The sequence below is a fragment of the Pteronotus mesoamericanus genome, unplaced genomic scaffold (genome assembly GCF_021234165.1).
Source record: "Pteronotus mesoamericanus isolate MK-2021 breed Mesoamerican mustached bat unplaced genomic scaffold, CSHL_Meso_final contig_48, whole genome shotgun sequence".
Taxonomy (NCBI): domain Eukaryota; kingdom Metazoa; phylum Chordata; class Mammalia; order Chiroptera; family Mormoopidae; genus Pteronotus; species Pteronotus mesoamericanus.
In genome coordinates this window covers 3131199-3155774 of record NW_026555180.1, presented here as the reverse complement: position 1 = coordinate 3155774, position 24576 = coordinate 3131199, and the positions used below count along the sequence as shown (strand labels likewise).

At 39.8% G+C, this 24576-nt stretch overlaps 1 protein-coding gene across 39 annotated transcripts in view; it reads left to right on the top strand.

Moving 5' to 3' along the window:
* MAP4K4 (mitogen-activated protein kinase kinase kinase kinase 4) overlaps window positions 1-24576 on the top strand; it is a 234604-nt gene that overhangs the window by 174001 nt on the left and 36027 nt on the right. For 4 of the 39 annotated variants that reach the window (XM_054577994.1, XM_054577993.1, XM_054577984.1 and 1 more), the window contains exons 13-22: window positions 9926-10087; window positions 12915-13001; window positions 13573-13785; window positions 14735-14896; window positions 17635-17868; window positions 18812-18918; window positions 20252-20394; window positions 21116-21213; window positions 23311-23486; window positions 23977-24097. In XM_054577994.1, coding sequence (XP_054433969.1) covers window positions 9926-10087; window positions 12915-13001; window positions 13573-13785; window positions 14735-14896; window positions 17635-17868; window positions 18812-18918; window positions 20252-20394; window positions 21116-21213; window positions 23311-23486; window positions 23977-24097 — 1503 coding nt within the window. The remainder of the gene's footprint in view (window positions 1-9925; window positions 10088-12914; window positions 13002-13572; window positions 13786-14734; window positions 14897-17634; window positions 17869-18811; window positions 18919-20251; window positions 20395-21115; window positions 21214-23310; window positions 23487-23976; window positions 24098-24576) is intronic. The other 35 variants (XM_054578020.1, XM_054578007.1, XM_054577999.1 and 32 more) reach the window with 14 other exon arrangements.

The window sequence follows — 24576 nt, the reverse complement described above, 5'->3', positions numbered from 1 at the left end:
GACCAATCTATGCCCCCTTTAGCCAGGGATCTACTATCTGTGGCTGCCACTTTGCACTCAGTAGGCTGGCTTAGAGACACTACAGCGTGGGGCCAAGGCCATCCTGGGGGCGAGGCTGTTGGGTCCTCTCTGTCCCACTCTGCCCCCACCTTTGCCATACCCCAGGGTAAGTGGCTGCAAATAAAAATTTATGTGTTGGCCCTTTAAACAGGTCTTTGTGTCACCAGCTGCCTATCTCTGGCAGAGAGCAACGTGTCCACTTTTGGCAGCTCAGCTGTTACTGGTGTACTTTTTGGATTCTGGTGCTGTAGGCTGGAGATCCCCGCTTATGGTTTAGACCTGGCTCTTCTCAGCAGGATCCAAATGGCAGTTTCTTTCTATTTTTTATTTCATTTCATTTATTTATTTTTCCAAATACATTTGTCCCCTCCTTCCTCCCACCACTTTCCCCTGCCCGCCTCCCCCCTCTTTCTCCCTCAATCCATCACCACTTTGGCTTTGTCCATGAGTACTTGCTATATGTGCTTTGACTTGCCCTTTTCCTTCCTTTTCCCCTGCCCACTCCTTCCTCCTTCCCTCTTGTCTCCATTGGTTTCTTTTTCTTACAGTGTTTCTGGTCTTACTTGCCTTGCATCTTTGTTTTGCTGGTTACGTTCCGCTTATAGGTGAGATCATATGGTATTTGTCTTTCACCCCCTGGCTTACTTGACTTAGCATAATGCTCTTTAGTTCCATCCATGCTGTTGCGAAGTATAGTAGTTCTCTTTTTCTTTCTGCTGCGTAGTATTCCACTGTGTAAATGTACCATAGTTTTTTAATCCAATCATCTACTGATGGGCATTTAGGCTGCTTCTACCACTTAGCTATTATAAATTGTGCTGCTATAAACATTGGGCTGCATAGGTCCTTTTGAATTGGGCGTTTTGGGATTCTTAGGGTACCCAGCAGGGGAATCACTGGATCAAAAGGCAGTACCATTTACAGCTTTTTGAGGAAATTCCACACTGCTTTCGACAATGGCTGCACCAGTCTGCAGTCCCACCAACAGTGTACTAGTTGTTCTCCACATCCTGGCCAGCACCTGTTGTTTGTTGATCTGTTTATGATGGCCATTCTGACTGGTGTGAGGTGGTATCTCATTGCAGTTTTGATCTGCATTTCTCTGATGGCTAGTGATGCCGAACATCCTTTGCCCATTTTATGATTGGATCATTTGTCTTCTTGGACTGGAGTCGTGTGAGTTCTTTAAATATTTTGGAGATCAAACCCCTGTCCAAGGTATCTTTGGCAAATATATTTCCCATATGGTTGGTTCCCTTTTCGTTTTGCTGATGTTTTCTTTAGCCGTACAGAAGCTTCTTATTTTGATGAGGTCCCACTTGTTTATTCTTTCCTTTATGCCCCTTGCTTTAGGAGACATATCAGTGAAAAAATTGCTGCGTGGGATATCTGAGCGTTTCCTGCCCATGTTCTCCTTTAGGACTTTTATGGTGTTGAGACTTATATTTAAGTCTTTTATCCATCTTGAGTTCCTTTTTGTGTATGGTGTCAGCTGATGATCCAATTTCAATTTTTTGCATGTAGCCGTCCAGCTCTCCCAACACCATTTGTTGAAGAGGCTATTATTGCTCCATTTTATGCTTCTGGCCCCTTTGTCAAATATTAGTTGCTCATATAGACCTGGGTTTATTTCTGAGCTTTCTATTCTGTTCCACTGGTTTATGGGTCTGTTCTTGTGCCAGTACCAAATTGTTCTGAGTATAGTGGCTTTGTAGTAGATTTTGATGTCCAGTATTGTGATCCCTCCTACTTTGTTTTTCTTTCTCAAAATTGCTGCGGCTCTTCGGGGTCATTTATGGTTCCGTATATATTTTTGAGATGTCTGTTCTATTTCTGTGAAATACATCATTGGTATCTTAATAGGGATTGCATTGAATCTATAAATTGCTTTGGGTAGTATGGACATTTTGATGATGTTACTTCTTCCAATCCATGAGCACGGTATATGCTTCCATTCATTTGTGTCTTCCTTAATTTCTTTCTTCAGTGTTGTATAGTTTTCTGCATACAGGTCTTTGACCTCGGTTAAATTTAATCCTAGGTACTTTATTTTTCTTGTTGCTATAGCAAATGGTATTTTTTTCCTGATTTCTTATTCTTCTATTTCATTACTGGTGTACAAAAATGCCTTTGACTTCTGAATATTGACTTTGTATCCCGCTGTTTTGCCACATTCACTTTTTAGGTTTAATAGTTTTTTTGTGAAGTCTACAGGGTTTTCTATGTACACTATCATGTCATCTGCAAAGAATGATAGTTTTACTTCTCCTTTCCTATTTGAATGCCTTTTATTTCTTTTTCTTGTCTGACCACTGTGGCTAGGACTTCCAATACAATGTTGACTAGAAGTGGTGGAAGTGGACATCCTTGTCATTTTCCTGATCTTAGTGGGGAAACTTTTAGTTTTTGCCTGTTGAGTATGATGTTGCCTGTAGGTTTTTCATATATGGCCTTTATTACGTTGAGGAATGCCCCGTTTATTCCCATTTTGCTGAGTGTTTAGATCATAAATGGGTGCTGTACGTTATCGAATGCTTTTTTTGCATCTATCGAGATGATAACGTGGTTTTGTTTTTCCTTTTGTTTATATGATGTATTACATTTATTGATTTGCATATATTGAACCATCCCTGCATTGCTGGGATGAATCCCACTTGAGCATGGTGGATAATGTTTTTAATTTATTACTGGATGCTGTTTGCCAGTGTTTTCTAGAGGAGTTTAGCGTCTATGTTCATCAGTGAAATTGACCTGTAGTTTTCTTTCTTTGTAGGGTCTTTATCTGGTTTTGGGATTAGGGTGATGCTGGCCTCATAAAAAGAGTCTGGGAGTCTGCCCTCCTCTTGGATTTTTTGGAATAGTCTGAGAAGGACTGTGGTTAGCTCTTCCTTAAATGTTTTGTAAAAGTCTCCTGTGAAACCATCCGGCCCAGGGCTTTTGTGTGCCGGGAGTTTCTTGATTACTGCTTCAATTTCCCCAGCTGTTAGCGGTCTGTTCAAGCTTTCTGTTTCTTCCTCCTTCAGTGTTGGAAGATTATACTTTTCTAGAAATGTGTCCTTTCATCCAGGTTTTCCAATTTCTTGGCATATAATTGTTCATAGTAGTTTCTGACACTCCTTTGTATTTCTGTGGTATCAGTTGTTATTTCTCCTGTTCCATTTCTGATATTATTTATTTGGGTCCTCTCGCTTTTTGTCTTGATGAGTCTGCTTAAAGACTTGTCAATTTTATTTATCTTTTCAAAGAATCAGCCCCTGGATTGGTTGATCCTTTGAATTGTTCTTTTCGTCTCTATGTCATTCAGTTCTGCTCTAATCTTGACTGTCCTTCCTTCTACTTGCTCTGGGATTTATTTGTTGTTGTTTCTCCAGTTCTTGAAGTTGTAGTGTTAGGTCTTTTATATGAAATGTTTCTGTCTTTTTTAGGTAAGCCTGTATTGCTATGAACTTCCCTCTCAGGACCGCCTTTGCTGTGTCCCATAGGTTTTGGACTGTTGTCTGTTCATTTTCATTTGTTTCCAGAAATTTTTTGATTTCTTCTCTTATCTCATTATTGACCCATTCATTGTTCAATAGTCTCCTCTTCAGTCTCCATGAGTTTGCAAGTTTTTGAAGTTTCTCTTTGAGGTTGATTTCCAGTTTCATGTCCTTGTGATCTGAGAAAATGCTTGATATTATTTCAATTTTCCTGAATTTGCTGAGGCTTGCTTTGTGTCCTATTATGTGGTCTCTTTGGAAAAGTTCCATGTGCATTTGAAAAGAGGGTGTATTTTTCTTCTTTGGAATGTAAGGTTCTATATATGTTAGTTAAGTCCATTTGATTTAATGCATCGTTCAGCTCCACAATATCCTTGTTGATGTTTTGATTGGGGGATCTGTTCGTTTTTGACAGTGGGGTGTTAAAATTGGTATGTTGTTTTCTATATCTTTTTTGAAGTTGTCCAAGATTTTATGTTTGGTGCATGTAAGTTTACAATGTTCATGTTTTCTTGATGTATTCATCCTTCAAGTATTATAAAGTGTCCCTCTGGGACTCTTTTTATGGCCTTTGTTTTGAAATCTATTTTGTCTGATACAAGTATTGCAACCGCTGCTTTCCTTGCCCATTTGCTTGGGATATTTTTTTCCATCCCCTTATTTTCAGTCTGTGTAGGTCTTTTGTTTAACTTATTTCCCCTTCTATTTTTATTGAGAGCCTTGCTGGGTAGAGCAGCCTTGATTGTAGGCCTTTGCTTTTCATTACTTGGAATATTGGTTGCCATTCCCTTCTGGGTTGTAGTGTTTCTGTTGAGAAGTCAGCTACTAGCCGTATCGGGGCTCCCTTTTATGTTACTCCCTGTTTCTCCCTTGCTGCCTTTAGGATCCTTTCTTTGTGTTTGATATTTGCCATCTTAATGACAATGTGTCTTGGAGTGGACCTCCTTGGGTTCCTCTTGAGTGAGGCCCTCTGTGCTTCCTGGACCCATGAGTATTTTTCTCTCCTCAAATTGGGGAAATTTTCTATCATTACTTTTTCAAAGAGGTTCTCTATCCCTTGCTCTTCTTCTTCTACTTATGATATCCCTAGTATGTTGATATTATTGCATCTCAGGTTTTCTTGCATTTCCTTAAATGCCTCTTCATTGTTTTGCAGTCTTTTTTCCATTTCTTGTTCTTTTTGGGAGCTTTTTCTACCTGTCGTCCAGCTCGCTGATTCAGTCCTCAGTTTCATCTAGCCTGCTTTTCATTCCTTCTGCTGTGTTCCTCAATTCAGAAATGTTATTCTCCATGTCGTCTTGTGTCTTCTTGATAGTTTCTATGTTCTTTTCCAGTTTGATATAGTTTGCCATAAGTTCCTCATAGTTTCTCTGCAGTTTCTCATTGTTATCTTTGGGCTGGTTGAGCTCACGGAGCTTCCTTAGAGCCTTTGTTTTCAATTCAATATTTGATAGTTCCCTTGCCTCTATTTCATTTAGGTCTCTCTGTGGAGATTCCTCCTTTCCCCTCATTTGAGGAGAACTTCTTTTTCTTTTCTTTCTTGTCAGAGTCTTTTTTTTCCTTCTGCTTTAATTGATCTGTCTAGATTTCCTGACTTTGTGGATTAAACTTCTATGTCAATAGGCGGTTCATTTTATTTATTCATTTTTTTCTTTACTTTTCTTTGTAGTTCTGTCTCTGATGGTGTCAGTTGTTGACTCTATCTGATCTTGGGCCATTTGTTTCAGCCTTCCAGGAATCTACTGTCTGTTTCTGACTCCTGTGATTTTCAATCTGGTCACTCTGTCCTTATCTGTCAGGGTTAGTCACCACAGGGCGGAGCAGTGCCTCCTGATGGCGGGACTATCGTGCCCTTATAGGCTGGTGTCACTCAGGGGAGTAGTCCGCCTGAGCAAGATGTAGATCATGGACTGGGGAATAGTCAGCACTGGGACTCCCCAATGCCTCTGTCTCCAGTCTCTCCCCGAGTGTCTCTTGGCAGCTCTGTGACCCCTTCAGCCAGGGATCCACTATTTCTGTGGACTGAGTTGTAATCACGTACCTTTTGGCTCGCCCAGCCACTTCTGCCTCTTTGGGGACGTGGCCTGCCTGCGCAAACTGGGGACTATGGAATGGGGAGGGAGTCTGCTCTAGGAATCTCGGTTAATCCTCCAGATGTTTCCCCAACCCCTCCTTCTCCAGTTTCTCCTCCAGGGTCTCTGTGCAGCTGTGTTTCCCCTTTGGCCAGGGATCCTCTATTTCTTCCAGCCTTTCTGCACTCAGCCCCCAGCCTGCATGTGTACAAGCTGCGTGTGGAGCACGCAAAAGGCAGGTTAATTGATTCACTTATTCCCCAGTGAGATGGTAGTGCAGAGTGGGAGGTGAGTTATCACCCGGGTTCCACCGGCCACCGTGTCAGTTCTCTTCCCAAAGTTTTCCTCACCAATCTTTCCTCAGGTACCAGCCCATCTGCTGCCACCTCTACCCAGAGATCAAGGAGGGTGGCTGCCACTGCAATTTTTGTGTTGGCCCTTTAAACGTCTCTTTGCATCCCCAGCCGCCTGTCTGTGGCAGAGAGCCCCCCTGAGCTTTTTGGGGTTGCGTTTTGTCTGTATGTTTTCCTGGTTTTAGCTGCCGTAGTCTATGGGTCCCTGCTTATGGTTCAGGCCCTGTTCTTCTCAGGGGGCTCCAACTGGCCGTTTCAATGTCCCTCTGGTGCTGGTGCCCGTGGGCTCCCAGCCCACCCTCTGGAGCCTCCACTGCACTTCTCACCTGTTGGGATGTGTGAAAGTTGATTCCACTGTTTGTCTGCAACTCCAAGGGTCCTCTCCCTGTATTGTTCCGTTGTTTTCCAGGTGATTTCTCCACTATTTAGTCGCAGTTCCAGTTCGTTCTTGGGAGGAGGTCCGCGTGACTCCCATTCCCTCCTCCGCCATCTCTTTTCCTCCCAAATGTCAGTTTCAATATCTGTTTGGTGCTGCTGCCAGTGAGCACTCCACCTGCCTTCTTGAGTCTGTACCACTCGTCTTATAAGTTAGATTATACTAAAGCTGATTCTTCTGTCTGTCCAAAGTTATAAGACTCCTCTCTTCCTATTGTTCAGTTGTTATTCCAGGTGATTTCTACACAATTTAGTTGTAATTCCAGGTTGGTCCTACGATGAGGTCAGTGTGACTTCCAGTCACTCCTCTGCCATCTTGGTTCTCTCCAGAAATTTTTAATTTAGACTCTATTCCATAATGATACCTAGTATAGACTGCTTCCTTCCTACTTCCACTCCACCTTTTGACAAGTCAGGAAACTGAGGCTCATTGAGGGTAAGTGGCTTGTACCAGGGCAGCAGAGTCAGGACCGGAACCCCCAGTAACAGCCCTTTCAGTTGTCTCTTTAGAATTCCATGGTGCATACTGAAACTTCTCAGAGAACCCTGCTAGCCCATCTTGACTACTTTGTTATATGAATGTTGTAAAACTCAGTATATAATATCCTTTGCCTCTTTTTACATGTCCATATTCTGATTGGCTTGGGACTTGAAATATGTGAAGCTGAGGGAGAATTTTGAGGGTGTAGACAGAAGCTGCCTTTCTTGTGTTTTTGTTTTCTTCTGTTTTCCTTTTGTCTGGCAAAGGGAAGTTACTTACATGCCCATGTAGGAAGCTCTCTGCCTGTGACTGTGGGCTCTTTCTTTCATCCAGAAGGTGAGACCCTTTCTCCCAGGCCTCCAGGTATTTGCTAACCCCAGTGTATGGTAGCAACTTATTTCTCTTTTATAAACCTCAAAGTGTCATGGCTGTCCCGAGCTTCACCACGATTGTTCCTCAGAACTTAAGCAGCAAGCGGTGCTTGCATAAAGTAGCTTTATGCATGAAGCTACTCTTCACTGCTCCTCCGGAATGAAGCTTCCAGACTCTTCCACTTTTATCTTTTCAAAAAGAACACTCGTGGTTTAAGCTTTAAAACTGAGTAAGAGACATTTCTTCTTTTAATTTCAGCTTCAGGTTTATCGAAAGGCTTTTTATTTTATCTTTAATATATTTTTACTCAAAAAAATTCAAAAGATGTTTTCCGTTGAAAAACTTGGCTAGCCAGGAATATGTGAAAGAATGAAAAAATTTCTATTTAAAGCAAAGAAACACATGCTTCCCAACTGGCAAATTATAATGATTTTTATTGCTGGTGTTAGAAAAATGGCTGTGTTCTCAGCTAGTGTATTTAGTGTAAGTGATAAACTGGTAAAAGTCAATTTTTTTTGCTCCTGTATAGAAAAAGCTACAGGTATAAAATAAAAGGTCTTTGCTTAATTTGCTTTGAAAAAGAAAGGCTCCAGTACCACTGCTTGGATATGACTAGCAGATTTCTGATCTCAGGTTTCTTTTATGTTTTTCTTGGAGTCCTGGGGTAGGAGAAGTGTTTTTGTTTTATGTTCTGGTAGCTAGCTTTAGGAAAGAAAAAGCTCTCCCCCTAAGAGGTGCGGGGCAGTGTGCAGGGCCGAGAGGCATGCCCTCCTTTGGCCCCATGCAGACAACACAGGACAGAGGGTCTCGGTGCCGAAAGCCCAGCTTTTGAGTTCTACATCATATGGACAGTTGCTCACAGTTGTCCTCCTCGACGGGGTTTTGAATGCACTCTAGTGGCTCATTTTTCCCTTTTTCTAAGATTTAAAAAAATATAAAGACGTTAAGCAACAGGCAGCAAGTGCATTGTATGGGGGCATTGTTGGTTTTAAACACCAGGACAGGAACATGGTTCTTCTCCTGATTTCACCCCCACCCATGGGAAACTGGTGAGTTTTATGCATTAAATTCTAAGAGCAGACCATGGCAGGGGGCGCGCACTATAAAACATGGAATGTATTAAATGAGAGAGGAGGTGGGGCCAAAAGCTCACCCAAGCTTCATTGAGAATAATGCTGATGTATTACTCAACTGAAAGAGAACAGGCACCAAGTAATTTTTTCTATTCAGTTATTCCAGAAGTAAGATGCTGTACATTGGACAGGAAATCATTTTTGAGTGTATACCTTTAGATTGAATGCTAGTTCAGGGTCAGGGGAAAAGCCCAGAAGGAAAACTTAGACTACAATAAACACTTTATTTTCTATATCTATTTTAAATATTTGTGTCTAATATTCTCAGTGCTTTACCCCAAAGTTGTTTTTTTTTTAAATATTTAATCTGTCACATTAAAGTTTGTGGTAATAATACTGGCTTTTTGTGTCTTGAGAAATGCAATGGCTAATATAGTAGCCACTAACCACATGATTATTTAAATTAACTTTAATGAAATAAAATTAGGAACTCACTTTCTCAATTGTACTAGACACATTTCAGGTACTTAGTAATAGCATGTGGCTAGTGGCCACTGTATTGAATGGTTGTGAGACAACATTTTCATCATCCCAGAGAGTTGTATTGGACAGTGCCTATTTAGAGGCTAGCATTTTTTTTTTCAATTCACAGGAAGATCTTGTTAATTTTACACTTTTCACTGAGGAAGGACTTTACTCACAGGCATCTGGGCCTGGATGAAGCAAGCCAGAGAAGTGCCCCTTGTGTCACATTGCTCTATACTGTGGTGTTAAATAAAACAGCCTAGAGTAGGAAAGGCTGTCAGAGATTGTCTGATGAGTCAGTGGTACCTTTTGTACCTGGTGATGGGATGTAAGATGATGTCTAGTTAACAGGATAGTCTTTAGAGACAGAGTGACCCTTACAGCTGGGTGCTTACTAGCCAGTGACACTGGTCAAGTTCCTTAACTTTTCTGAACCTCTTTTGTCATCTGTAGAATGGGAATGAAATACCTCCTTTCCTGGGTTTGTTATGAGAATTGTGTCAGGTAAAGTACAAGGAATAAAGAATATCAAGTATAGAATACTTAGCACAGTGTGAGATGTGTAGTAAGCATGTGCTCAAAAGCAGTTATTTATTAATATATTCATAGTAGTAGTAATGGCATTTCTTATTCTGGTTGACATCAGTTCCTCTTTTCCTGACATGTGCCTTTTCTCCCCCTTCTTTTTAATTATTTCTCTCCTTTACTTACCTGCCCTATTTCTATTTTCCTTTATTTTGTTCTCTTTTGTGTTTTTCTTCTGATTAGGGCCTTGGGTAACAGAGATACTCAAGGATTAAGAATTAATTCTCTGTTGCCTAATTGCTGGGGTACAGTGAAGAATGGAGAATAATTGATATAAAAATGAAACCAAACCCTATAAAGATTCACAGAAACACAGCACCTTTGATCAGTATTTATGAAGAAGTTGGTACATAAGGGTAGAGGGACAGCGTGGGATAATTGGCCAGTAGAGATGAGGTTCATGAATGCCCCCTAATTTGCTGTAACTGGTCAGCAAACTGTCCTGAGAGCCATACCGAGAAGGTCCCTGCTGATTACATCTTTCCTTACGTAGCAACAAAGGAGAGAGCGTGAAGCTAGAAGGCAACAGGAACGTGAGCAGAGAAGAAGAGAACAAGAAGAGAAGAGGCGTTTGGAGGAACTGGAGAGAAGGCGTAAAGAGGAAGAGGATAGGAGACGGGCAGAAGAAGAGAAGAGGAGAGTGGAAAGGGAGCAGGTTAGTTCACAAAGAACATTCCAGCTGTTAGTTTGTGAGGTCTGTTACTTTGTAGAGTTGGGGTATTTGGGGCAAAAATATACATACATGTGCATGCACATATTCAGGACATGGAAGTGCACCAGTAAATTGAGTCTCTTGTCTTTAAAAAAATATATATAAATTATTACACTTAAGAAATCTTGAAACTAGGAAAGTAGATAACATAATGTGATGGCTCAAAGATTTCTGAATATGCTTTCTCTTGTGAGGCTAAAATCCTTCAAACCTAACATATCTGAAGATAATTAACCTTTTTAAAGTGAAATTAAAAACCAACTGTACAAAATTTCTTAGGAGCAATATTTGAAGTAGCCACTGGCTAACTGAATATTTAATATATATATTTGCATATAATTCAGTATATACACATGTGGCATGTAATAATGTAACAACGTTGTTTTGTTTAACCAGAAAAAGATCAGGTTTTGGTAATATTTATAGCATTTTATTAATGCCAGATGTAGTTGTCTTTAGAAATCTGTTTCCTGAACCACCTGTGCAAACGGAAATGGGCTGAGCTGTCTGTTGTCCGTGTTGTCAGTGTGCATCCCATTACTAGCCTCCTTGCATTTCATGTCTTTGGATGAATCACTCTTTGTTACGAGCTTTGAATAAAGAAAAACAGATATGAATGGAGACAAATTTAAATAACACTTGAGATTGATACTTAAAGTACTTGAAAACAATGGTATTAACTTCCAAATTTGGTTATCCAGTTATTATCCTTGACATAATGTTATGCCTATGGTTTTCTGAAACTTGGGCCTGTCTGTTGCGTTACTGGTTTCTCCTAGGATTTAAGTGATATCCTTTATCTGTTACCTTAGTGACATCATGGACCAGGTAACTGTGGTGTGTTTTAGTTGGTTTTGTTTCACTTTCTGATTTACACTTAGGGACTGCAAAGAAGAGAAAACATATACTACATGTTTTAAACATTAAGTCAATTTAATTCTCACAATTTGATTGTGACAGGATGGTATGAAAGTAATACTCAGTCTTTGCTATTCTAATGGCAGTCATTAGCTTTTGTATGTAGCAAGTATTCTTCACCTCCTCTTTAAAAAAATAGCATCAAAAATCAGTTTTATTCTGCTTTCCTTACTCTATTGCAAAAAATTATTCCCAAGTTAACAGTGCTTTGGGAAACATTTCTGCATAAGTATGCATGTTCGTGTACATGTGTAATTTTGTTCTGCGTGTTCATTGACTGTGGGTTAGGACCTTTGTGATTTGGATAAATGTGGATTTTTCAGTTTTCCCTGTGTTTTGAAGGCAGAAAACAAATGAGTGTACTATACGATCCTTTAATTTATGGTTTAATTCCATCTAGTTCAAAGCAGACATGAGTTGGGAGTTAGATTCCTTTCTCAGCCATTGCTGGTAAAAGCCATACTCCATGCTAGGGCAGTCCTTGGCATCACATGTATCACAGATGGTTAGGCTTAAATGTATCCCAGGTTGTAATGGTGCATTTGCCACTGGTCTTATGGATAGGCTTCCCCTGGACTGGCTTTTTTGGGGGGAGGGGATGGTACCAAATTTGCTTTGTAAGATAAACCTAAGAAAATTTATATCTCATAATTTCTGTTATCCGTCATTCTTTCAATTAGACTTATTGGGTAATGAAAACTTGTGTTCAGCCCAAATGTGTGGTTATTTTTATCTTAGAGTGTGCAACTTGGTATCGGTGCATTATTAGCAGCAGCCCTATAAAGAAATAACCTGACTTTCAGAATAAAATTTCCCCTTATGGGCCCCTTAACCTACTTTTCCTTCTAAAGTACTTAGCTTTCTTCCCTTTGAAAAGGAAGGAAACTTCTTTTGTCTGTAAAAGATTTGGTTTTTTAAAGTTATTTTATATCTATCTCATATTTGAACGTCATAAAAAAATTCTGAGAGTTGGGAGAGAATGTTTTTGGTACTAGTTTCTCAGATGAGGAGACTAAGGAAATGGGAGGTTGAGGGCTGGCTAGAGGTCATAGGCTAAGGTCTTTTGATTTCCAAGTCCATTAAATATGCATGCAGCTTCAAGATTGGATTTTTCCTCTTTGTATACATATTTTGGATGTGTTTACCTGTTTTCATTGTTTGTCTTTCTTTTCTCATTGGAAACCGTTTACCCTCACCCTTTCCTTTCTCTCTCTCACAGAGACACATGTCCCCCCCACCCCCAACATCCTCACCCACCCCCTCATCATGAAGAACCTGGGCCTATCCATTTGTGAAAAGTTGCCTGAGTCTCGTGTTCCCAGACCATGGCTTCTAGAATATAGTCATTCTAGGTACCTTCTGTATCATCAGAGAAAACACAAATCATGCTTATTTTATTTTAATATTAAACAGATTTGGTTTGGGGTTTTAAAAATTGGCAACCTATGATTGTTAAAAATAATGAGTAGTGAGCAGACATTTATTAATGAGAACCGTCTGCTTTCCTAAAATTAAACTCCTGATTTCTACAGAGTCTGCCATCTTCAGGGGTACATCACAGTCCTTTAAAACCCAGCATTTGTGTATAACAGCTGTGCTCTAATAGAAAAACTTCCAGATACCTTTATGTATACCATTGGAGGGCATGTCATCATTTTTAGACTCCAGGTCTTAGTGGCCAGTTTGACGTTCTTGAGAAAATCATTATCAAAAGATTTTATTAGAAGTTACTTACTAAGTGAATTACCACTTAGTAAAGACAGTGGGGCAGATGGTCCTTGGTGCTCCCTTCAGGTGGTTCTGATGCTTTCCTTTTGGATAAATTGATTGCTGGGTAATTTCTGTGTGACAGGAGTTTATCAGGCGACAGCTAGAAGAGGAGCAGCGGCACTTGGAACTCCTTCAGCAGCAGCTGCTCCAGGAGCAGGCCATGTTACTGGTAACGCCCATATCTGTCTTGTTCTGTAGTGCCCACCCTTCCCCTAAACCAGGCAGAGCTGTGTTTGTCACCAGACCATTCTGGTTAGTGCTATGGGCTGACAGGCTCAAGTGGAGACATCCTCTGTGGCCCTGATGCTTGGGGCAGATTTTCAGGTGGCTTTTATTTATTTACTTATTTCCCATTAATCACTTAATTGTTCTCATTTGGTAGATAGACAGGTTTTGAATAGAAGTTGGGACTCAGTGAACAAACAAGAATGCTAAGGGCTGAAGGTTCAAAGCACTTGCCATAGGATTTTTTACCTAGTTTACTCTAGGTACCTTTTGAAATCACTGCTACCTACTTTTAATTGAATTCTCTCTACTCTGTCCAGTGATATTATTGTTAGCAACAAGCTGTCAGATTTTTCCACAGGTAATATGCTACGTAAAATCCCACCCATTTTGCTTTGTTACAAAACATGGGGAAAAAAATAGCATGATCTTTAAAAAAAAAAAGTTGAGACTGGATTGAAGAAGAGGCAAGCTTTCCATTGTTCCATAGATTTAGTGTTCTCTCCCTCCCCAAGGAGTGCCGATGGCGGGAGATGGAGGAGCACCGGCAGGCAGAGAGGCTCCAGAGACAGTTGCAACAAGAACAAGCATATCTCCTGTCTCTACAGCATGACCACCGGAGGCCGCACCCACAGCAGCAGCTGCCACCGCAACAGGAAAGGAGCAAGCCAAGCTACCATGCACCAGAGCCCAAACCCCACTTTGAGCCTGCTGACAGAGCTCGAGAGGTATCTGCTTTCCTGCCTTGCTTAGACATTGATCCTGTTTTGATTCTCTGACTCTTAAGAATAGAATAGTAATAATGCTAGAAGGGGGCATAGACTTCAGCTGGTGATCCACCCACTTGGTTTTCTAGCTGAGAAATTGAGGTTCTGAGAAGTGAGGGGACTCTCACTTATCTAGTTAAATGTTGTCTATAGAGGACCAGAGTGCCATTATTAACAATTCTCAGGTGAATTGAATACTAAACTAAACAAAAAGGGGGAAGATTATATGGCAAAGTTATTCTTTAAAATGTAAATGAGGGAGATGATGGCCTGGTTAACTATTTTTCCAGAATTGCAGTGAGGATGAAGTGTGCATACAGCCTGATTCACTGACTTTTCAGTGAACCTGATTTGTTACTAAATTGGTGTATTTGGAAGAACCTCCCAGTAAGGATATGGCAAAGCAGTCACTGTTTAGGGATCCTATGAAACTAGGGAGCTGGCTGGTCAGCCTCTAGAGTATGTTGAATCCTAGCCTGTAGGTGGCACCCTTTTACTGTTTCTGGCCCTCACAGAGACTTAGATACTGGGAACAAGTGTTCTGGAGTGCCCTTTTTTTGCTGGAATGAAATGTGTTTTGGATGCCTGATGTCAACTTTTTAATCTGTTGGTTTAGTGACATATTTGATTTTTTTTTTCTGGTTTTATTACCCTCATGTACAACCCTAGAATTCTTGCCAGGAGAAGTATTTAAATGCTGTCTTTTTTAACTTTTATTCTCATAAGTATTTCTTTATCCTGAATCAAATCCTGGTCCTGCTTCATTTGCCTTCTCCCTTTTAAAACCACACCTTTGTTTTCCTGTAGTTGAAGTAAACAGAAAATTTCTCTTTACAGTCCATCCACTCCCAGATTGGTATCTGCTTTTCCCCACTAACACTGAGTTATGTCTTCTAATTCTCTGACACAGGTGGAAGATAGATATAGGAAAACTAACCACAGCTCCCCTGAAGCCCAGTCTAAGCAGACAGGCAGAATATTGGAGCCACCAGTGCCTTCCAGATCAGAGTCTTTTTCCAATGGCAACTCCGAGTCTGTACATCCTGCCCTGCAGAGACCAGCTGAGCCACAGGTAGCGACAGCCAGTGGCTGTGAGTCAAGGAGATGCACGTGATAACTCACTGAGCCACCGGCCTATTCATAGTTTACATTTTGGTGTGTTACCACATTTAGAAAGAGAAGAGAGAAGCAGGAGTGAGTTTAGACCAGCTTAAAGAGGACATGCCCTCAGTTGATAGGGAAAAGAAGGAATTTTTTAAGACTTTTATTGTACTTACTAAGAATTTTTAGATTCAGTAATATCTTCTCTTAGTCTAATGTTTTTCCTTCTCTAAATCAGGTGTTCATGAATAGTGCCTTCTTAGTCTAATACAGATTTTTTCAGTTTGGTTTTTAGAAAGCTCATGTTACAAGTACATAGAGGGAGAACCAGAACCTTTTCTTAACCTGTGATCTTTGGTGCCTCGCATGTTCCATGCATGGGCTTCAGAGAGCCAATGACAACCCTGAAATTCTATCTACAAGTTTTTTGTTTGTCCAGATGTGTACTTTTTTTTCCCCAAAAAAAGAGTCTTTTATTGGATTCTCAGAAGGTTCAGAAGTCTAAAGAAAAGTTACAATCTAATGGAATGGATCAGGTGTAGCTTTCCCTGAAGCACGTCAGTGTCACAGCTCTCAGTGGTTGACCATGGCCTGTCTAGGTGAGGGAGAACCTCTGGGCTGAGTACTGCTGTTAGGAGTCCTGTCTGTTGTCTGGAGAGGGAAATAAATAGCTAAGGGTACCCACAGTAAACATCTTAGATTCCATTGATTCCCACTTTCTTGATGAAAATAACTGAGTTTTAGACATTATGCTCCGTGCAGCTATGTAACCCAGAATATTGGAAACAAGTTATTAAGCTTAAATTTACTTGCTACTGATGTTTATTATATGTTGGGAGGCAAAAGTTCAGTTTCTTGTGATAGAATTAGCTTTGGTGTTTGGAAAAACAAATTCAAATGATGATTTGAATGTGCTTTACAGTAAATAAACCTAGTATGGAGGAGTTCAAACAATAAAGAACCAGGACCTTACCATGAGATATTGTGGGTGTGTGTTGAGTCGGGGAAGAAGTGTATTGGGTAGTGGGAGGTGTTTACATGGGATCAGCAGCTTCTTGATTCTCAGAAAAGCTGTCCCAAAAGCCAATGGTAACTCCAGAGAACAAGGGATGGAAAGAAGGGAGCAGAGGACAGCAGAAAAGGGCAAAGGGAAGAAAGGGAGGGGAAGGGAAGGGAGGAGGGACTGGTAGAATACACTTGATGACATTCCTGTGAAGAGTCAGGTATTAAATTTATTCTGAAAGTTAGAAACTACCATAAATAGAATATCTTTATGCATTGACCACTAGAAGTGTAGAAAATAGAAGTTCCTGAATTATGTATGCTCCTTTTTATATTAATGATTAATTAACATAGTACCTGGAAATAGTCTCCCTTTTCCTCCTGTGTAAAGTTGCTTTTGCCTGAAACATACACCTATGAAAACATTCTCTTTGGGGAAACTTTTTTCAGGTAGGACTATTCTAAAACTTGTTTCAAAAAATTTGTGTTATAAATAATACTGTCAGTTCTATGCTTTTTCCCCTAAAAATTTAAAACATTTCAGGTATCTGAGGTTATAACCATAACTAGAGTTTATGTCATTGTCACCCAGAAGTCATAAATCTGGAACTAATTTTGAGTCTTGCTATTGGGAAGGTTGAACCAATTGTGATTGGCATTTCCAGTTTTCTTTAAATGCATTGATGTAATAGATATATAGCTGGAATAATGTAAATTGCAGTATTGAACACATTTTAAAATAATAAAATATAATTTAAAGAAAATACAGATTATTTCAGAGATTGTTTTCCCAGTTTAAAAGCAACCAGATAAATTCAGTTAACAAGTAGAAGGTCAATTAAGGGAATCATACTAATGAACATTTCTAAAGAAATTAAAGTTCTTTTTTTCATAACTAGTATGAAGATATATGCAGATCTAGGGTTTGAGTGCTTTAGGACTTGGAAAAAGAAAGAAAATTGTTGGTATATTTGAAAAGTTGGCTGTTTCTAAGTTATTCTACAGGGTCCAGCGTGAATAACGCCCCTTATTATTACAAAATCTTTCATTACAAAATCAGAAGCATGTAATTCTATAACATAACAATATCACACTCAAGCACACTATATGACATTTTAGGTAAAATGTTCAAATTAAAACTTTAAATTACTACACCCATATTATTACCCTACCAGCCACACTCAAGCAGGCGTTTCTTCTGCCGGACCCTGTATTATAGTCTGTCAAAACATGAGGGGGGTCTGTCTTTGCTCATTAAATGTATTGTTTTATTGTTATGTGGTCTGAAATCTTACTCTGCAGGTGGATAGATAGGTCTGCACGTATGGCAGTGTTATCTTGTGATCTCTTCCTCTGCCTGTCCAGTCTCTGCTTCGATGTGGATGTGCATGTAGCACGTTATCCCCCCCATTAGGTCAGGAGTTCTATAAGCCTTTTTTAAAAAAATCTTTTTGTTTATTGCTATCTGTAATGTTTATCTGGATATTAAAAGAGTTTTCCTTTTAAGTGTACATTTGTTCTTTTGCTACATATTGTGTTCCCCAGATCACTTCTTTACTTTAAAGTGTAACTGTTTTGCCTCCTGGCTTACCTAATACTATAGCACGCAGTTTACATTTCCCAGTTCCTTGCTTTGGATTTGGTATTGACCAGAAAAGCATTTTATGCAGAACACATTGAATGTTTTGTGTTTTGTTTTCTTGTAAGGTACAGTGGTCCCACCTGGCATCTCTCAAGAACAATGTTTCCCCTGTCTCGCGATCCCATTCCTTCAGTGACCCTTCTCCTCCCAAATTTGCACACCACCATCTTCGCTCTCAGGACCCATGTCCACCTTCCCGCAGTGAGGTGCTAAGTCAAAGTTCTGACTCTAAGTCGGAGGTACCTGACCCCACCCAAAAGGCTTGGTCTAGATCAGACAGTGACGAGGTGCCTCCAAGGGTAAGAAGCAGAAAGACAGATGTGTGCTTCTTTTTCCTTTTTGTTATTTTAAAAAATTATTTATTTTACTAAAGGGTATAATGACTTCACCTAAATTAAGGGGCAATGAAATTTCAAAGGAACTTCTTAAAGTGGGGCGAAGGTTCCGCACTTCAGAGTTATATTCACCTAGTGATAGTTAGCTATCTATTGTTATTGTTAACTCTATGTTTAAACACTAGGTAACAAAATAAGTTAAGAGTAAGTCTTTAAAGAGTATGTTTTTAGAATAAGTAGGATCAACATATATTTTAGCAGTTGTCTTATATGTTAATACAGAAGCTACAAAGTGAGAAACCATTATCCAAATGTTCAGAAAAGATCTCATAATGAAAAAAATTAACAAAAATTTCAAAAAATACTTTTTTCTTTTTAAATTGAGAAACTTTTGGTTTGGTTTTGCTTTTTCAATTTTTTTTTTAATTTTTAGGGGTTTTTTTTTTAGTAATTAATGGTGAAATTAAACACAAGGACATATTTTAGTTTAATTTTCCTCTACTTGGTATTTGCTTCCTATGAATATTTTCTTGCTTCCTACCAATCTTTGTTTCCTACTGATGCATTTATAGACATCGTTTGGTTTCTTTTAGCTTATTTTCCTGATTCTCACATTATCTCAGTGAAATGCTTTGTGTGTCCCCTGCCACCAAACTTTAGTCCAAACATCATTTAAATGCTACAGAAGCATAGAAGGGCTATTTGTCCTGGCTTCTTTGATGCCTTTGATTAAGTTTTCTCTTTCTGTTGTATAAATGGGGGGCAGAGAATGATCAGGATTGGGGGTAGGTCAGTGACATAATAAGGCTAACATAATTAGGACTGCTGTAAAAATATGTTTTGGTAGGGAAATCTTTTTTTCTCTTCATATTTTCAAGAACGTAATTGCTGTATTTTTTACCCAAAGGTTCCTGTGAGAACAACGTCTCGTTCCCCGGTTCTGTCCCGACGGGATTCCCCTCTGCAGGGCAGTGGACAACAGAGTAGCCAAGCAGTTCAAAGAAACTCCACCAGGTAAAAAAACAGAGAAGCTTAAGAACAGGTTTACTGCACAGTAGCCTACAGTCTTTTGCCATCTTCCCCTGCCTCACCCTCTCCGCCACAAAAATGCGCATAAACAGGGAAGTTCTGGGGCAGAGATTATTAATTTATGAAAGAAAAACTCCCATAAAATTTATAAACTTGAATAACATTAAATTGATCTCTAGTGAAAAGAGAGTCTGAATTCGATTGTGTGGGCAGCTTTAAAATGAAGTCTGTGTTTCCGAGAGTAAGTGGAAAGAACAGCAGCAAAGGGGGCAGGTGTTCTAAGAGAATGGTTACTTGTGAGAGCTCATTTTCTGAAAGATATCCTAAGGCCTTGGGAGTACAGAAATGACAAACAGGCTACTGAAGAAAGTTAGTGGTTGACTTACAGTTCTCAGTAAACTAGTGAATTAACAAAATACTAGTTTTAAGTGCTAGAGCTGTTGAGTACAGTAGCTGTTAGCCATGTGAGACTAGTGGCTACTATATTATACAGTTACATTTGCATTTAATTTAATTAAAATTAAATAAGATTAAAATTTTACTTTCTTGGTGACACTAGCCATATATCATAGTCAGTAGCTACATGTAGCTAATGGCTACCTTATTATACAGCTCAGTTATCAAACATTTTCATCATTTCAGTAAGTTCCACTGACTAGTACCATGCTAGAGGAAGGAGAAAAGATCACTTTGTTGAATGCGTTGTACCTGATTGTTACTGAACCTCTGCAGTCGCCTTCTGTGTATGGAACCTCAGTATAACTTGAAGCAGTGAGATGGGTGGTAGTCCAGAAGCTGCAGAGAGAGCCTTCTTAATCCTTAAATGATCCAGATGAACTGTGAGATTCTCCTGTGACTGGGTCTGTGCATCAGTTCTGTCCTGGTGAAGTTATCCTCCAGGTGCAGCCCTGGCAGGGACATATCATTGCCCCTCCTCTCTGTCATATTTCCCTCACAGCTCATGCAAAGGAGTAGATTGCATAAGTGTAAGTTGGGCAAGAGCAGTAGCCTGGAAATGGTATAATTTTATCTGTAATTTCTTAAATTGAATTTTTTTATAATAAGAAACTAAATTTGTAGCTATGACAGAAATAGTAACACTTCCAGATCAAACAATAGCATTCCCTCTCTTGTCTGATGAAGATTTTGGGTCTGCTAATGGTAGGATATCATTTAGCATTTTTGTTTTGTTAGGATATCCGAGATAAAACCCATGGATAGTGTTAAAACCTTTGGTGAGTTGAATGCTGTTTGTGTTTTTAATTTGGTGCTGCGCCTAGGAATAATACACTAGCTACTGTCTCCTCTTCTTTTCCAGCAGTGGTATTGAGCCCAGGCTTCTGTGGGAAAGAGTGGAGAAGCTGGTGCCCAGGCCTGGCAGTGGCAGCTCCTCGGGGTCTAGCAACTCGGGCTCCCAGCCTGGGTCTCAGAGTGGCTCTGGAGAGCGCTTCCGAGTGAGATGTAGGATGACTTTCTGTTTCTCTTTCCCTGTGAATGATATTGGACTATGATTAGTGTACTGTAAATCCTTTATAATCATGTAAACAGACCTGTGGTTTTTACATAGCTGCATATCACAAGATATCACTGTGATGCTAATAGTAGTCATCACAGTTTTAATAATAGAGTTAACTTTTGAGAACTTATACATGCCTAGTACTGTGAGCACTTTACATGCATTATCTCATTTAATCCTTATAATAACCCCATGGGGGGGGGTTGTTGTTGTTGTGTGTGTGTGTGTGTGTGTGTGTGTGTGTGTGTAGTGCAGTGTATCCATTTTACAGATTACAACAACTGCAATTTAGCAAGATTAAGTAACTTGTCCAAGGTGATTAGTTAAATGTCTGAGTTCAAATTTGAACCTACTTCTTTCAGTATAGTCTCCATCAATATTGGTTATTTAAACCTACTCATAATAGATCAGTTAAGCTTCCCTCTACAGTATTATTGACATAACAGGGTCTTGTGAACTCCAATGTGTTGATGGAGTCTAAGTAAGGAGTCAGAAGCCCTGGAGTCCAGGCCTGCATATGGAAACCCTGCCATGAATGGGGCTAACAGAAGTGGGCAGGGGAACAAGGTGGTGAGAAACAAAGGCTGGATGGGCTGGGTCTGCCTTGTAGCCCACATGTGGATGTTTGTAAGTATCCACCTTTCTCGTTTCTTTTGAACTTCACAGCATCATCCAAATCTGAAGGTTCTCCATCTCAGCGCCTTGAAAATGCAGCAAAAAAAACTGAAGACAAAAAAGAAGTGTTTAGACCTCTCAAGCCCGCTGTAAGAATTGCACAAAACCAGTTTTACTTATTTTAAGCTCGAGTGAGATCTTTCTATTAAAAATATGTATTTGAGAGGCACAGTGCTTTCTCTGGGGCCCCCTTACAGATTTGAAGCATTGTAATGAGTGCCATAAACCTCACACACATTTCTGCACCCTTCCTAACTTAGTTATTAAAAGAAAAAATACAAAAGAAAGAAAAGCTTTTTTATCTCTTTGCATTAACCTTTATGCATTCTCGGTGAGTTGGGGATTTATAATACTGGCTTTTAGGATAAATCTTTTTCCATTACCTTTTTAAAATCGCCTGTTAACTTAAGTTCTGCCTTTTGGTACCTAGGATGGCAGTTGTGATTTTCTCATATTTCTCTCTTGATCCTTATTGCATTAACTGGCCTGTCTCTACTCATGTCGTGGAGTTTTAAGCCTGTTGGAATTATGATTTCCTGTTCGAATTGACTTCTGTACTCCTTGTATTCCCTTCTCTTTCCTGTGCTTCCCTGGGCTGTGTGTGTGCTCCTCATTGCTGGCTCAATGGACTGCGGCTGCACCACAGGGTGAAGTGGTAAGCCCATCTCTGGATATTCAGCATCAGAGAACCTCTCTAACTACCTTTCAAACTTACCTTATATTCCATCTACATTGCTTTTCCTTTTTCAACTCGCCTTTTTGTTCTTTTCTAGAATGAAAAAACCCTAAACTTTTGCCTCATTTTTTTTAAACACGCAGAATTTGCTGCATGCATTTTTTTGTTATTAAGTATAACTTTAAAAAAAATTTAAAAAGCCACAACTGTAGCCATCAAATGGTTTTCAAGGCTCAAGGTGCAATACTTGATCATTACTACTTGAGAAGCTCAAGCTCAAAGAAAAAAAAACACACGTTCCTCATTGAGGAGAAAAAGAAAACTCTGTTGGAACTGCTGAAAAACAAGGGGGAGGGTAGATGGCTACATAGCCTGCTTTGTAAAAGTTCATCATTATTATTTTTTTTAATTCTCACTTGTGGATTTATATTTACTGGTTCCAGAGAGTAAGGGAGGGGGGGAGAGAGAGAGGGAGAGAGAGAGAGAGGGAGGAAGAGAGGAACATCAATTGCTTGCTCCCATATGTACCCTGATTGGGGACCAAATATGCAACCGAGGCATGTGCCCTGACTGGGAATTGAACCCATGACCTTTCAGATGGCACCATTTTCAAAAGTCACTATTTTTAAATAAAATCCCCAATTAGAAAGATACACTTTAGACTTCTATATGAAAATGTAGAATATGAATAATAATCACACATGGAAATTATATTTGGATAATTGATTGAGTCTCAAAATAGTATAGAATAGTAAAGGGAAATGAAGCATTTTTTTTTAATAATAACTTTTACTATCGATTTCCTTTCTCTCTGAGGTTCATTATATTCATTGGCACTATTAAGGGTGGTGATTTGAAGATTCTGGGTTAAGGCAGGGACAGGGGTGCCTGGCTTGCCTCCTGCCCACAGCAGTGTGGCTACCACTTTCTCACGTCGTATGTCACAAACATTGATAAGAATGTGGCAAGTTATTAACAATTGGTGAAGCAAGATATGAATGGTATACTGCAGCTCACTTTACTCTTGCACTTTTTTGTTGGTTTGAAATTTTTAAAACTAAAAGTTAAAAACTTCACCAAATACATACTTTAAGTGAGTGCTATTTAACTAGACTCTCGCTTTGTGGATAATCTCCTTAAAAGAAGACTGTTGTGTAAGTAGGTATCTTTATAACAAACTCCAAGGATCTGTCTGCAGACATTTGTTGATCTAGAATTTTATTTTATAATTGAGAAGAAATGTTATCTGCTTATCAGAGACAGGTTATTATAGGGTTTTTTGGTGTGATATTTGAACTCTATACAGCATCTTTGACTTTGTTTTTTATGCTTTTGTCTGTTTTTGGTCTTTTCTATCAAAAGGTTTAAGTCTCTACAAAACAGTGTTACAAAACTGATGTGGCTATTAACGGTTAAAATGAAGAACTTCTCATTCATTGCTCTTTTTTCTTTTTCAATCTCCCTACCCCGCCCACCCTGGCCTTACTTCCTTTTCTGTCCTCTGTATTAGGATTTGACTGCACTGGCTAAAGAGCTTCGAGCAGTTGAAGATGTGCGACCACCACACAAAGTGACAGACTACTCTTCATCCAGCGAGGAGTCGGGGACGACGGATGAGGAGGAGGATGACGCAGAGCAGGAGGGGACTGGGGAACCCATGTCTGGACCAGAGGACACCAGAGCAGCGTCAGTCCTTGGTGTATTTTAGAGAGGATAAGAACACCCCCACTGAATCTTTCCACTTGGAACCAGACAGTTTTTTTTAAATCTGTCATAAGATTCTGTGAACATGTAACATGTAGTTATGGATTCAGCAGCAGGCAGCTTGTATGTTTTCTCCCATCTGTTTGTGTGTGTGTTTCAGTGCCTCTCCTAAACTTCCCAATGTGTATTTTATTTTTTCTTTTTAATTTGAAGATATGATAAAAGGGAAATTTTAGTTTGGTTTAACTTCTTTAATTAACCATAAACATTTTGTTTGTTTGTTTTTGCTCAATTCCAAACTGGCAGGAACTTGTTGAAAGGGAAAGCCCTAAACATTTATTTTACTTAAGAAAATGTTCTGCCTGTGGCCTGATCTCTTCTAATGATTTTTTTGAAGGTGAAAAGTATATAAATAGAATATCCTCAACTAATGGTATTCATAGTCCTTCACTTCTGGATTTTTTCTCAATAGGTCATCTCTGAATTTGAGCAATGGTGAAACAGAATCTGTGAAAACCATGATTGTCCATGATGATGTGGAAAGTGAACCAGCCATGACCCCATCCAAGGAGGGCACACTAATTGTCCGCCAGGTACCCATGTCTCTGTACTATTGTCAGAGGCTGAGTTTCTTCTGTAGTCATTAACCCACTTGCTCATTCACTCACTCATACTGTTTCTACATCATCATCTGTTTTCATGTTAACAAGACCCAGAGGGTAAAGTATCTGGGCTAGGGAGGCAGGTATGTGCTGCATGCCAAGAAGGTGCTTGCAGTCCTCCACTTCACATTGCTGCTCCTCTGCATGTTCTGCGGCAGCCCTCATTCAAGCACCATGCTGAATCTCACAGTCTGTGTCTGGTAGTAGAAAAGCCACAGGGCATCCTTCAGGAGGCTTGTAGAGCTGGGGGCAGAGCCCAGTCTGTAGCAGAGAGCCTCAGTGATTCTGCAAGAGCTTTCAGCTCTGAGAACCTGCAGTGCTGCAGTGGAGTGGAGTCAGGCTGGCTCCACCAGAGTGGACGAGCCTCAGCCGTCACAGGGAGGTTGCTCTGTGTGTTCCAAAATGTTGGT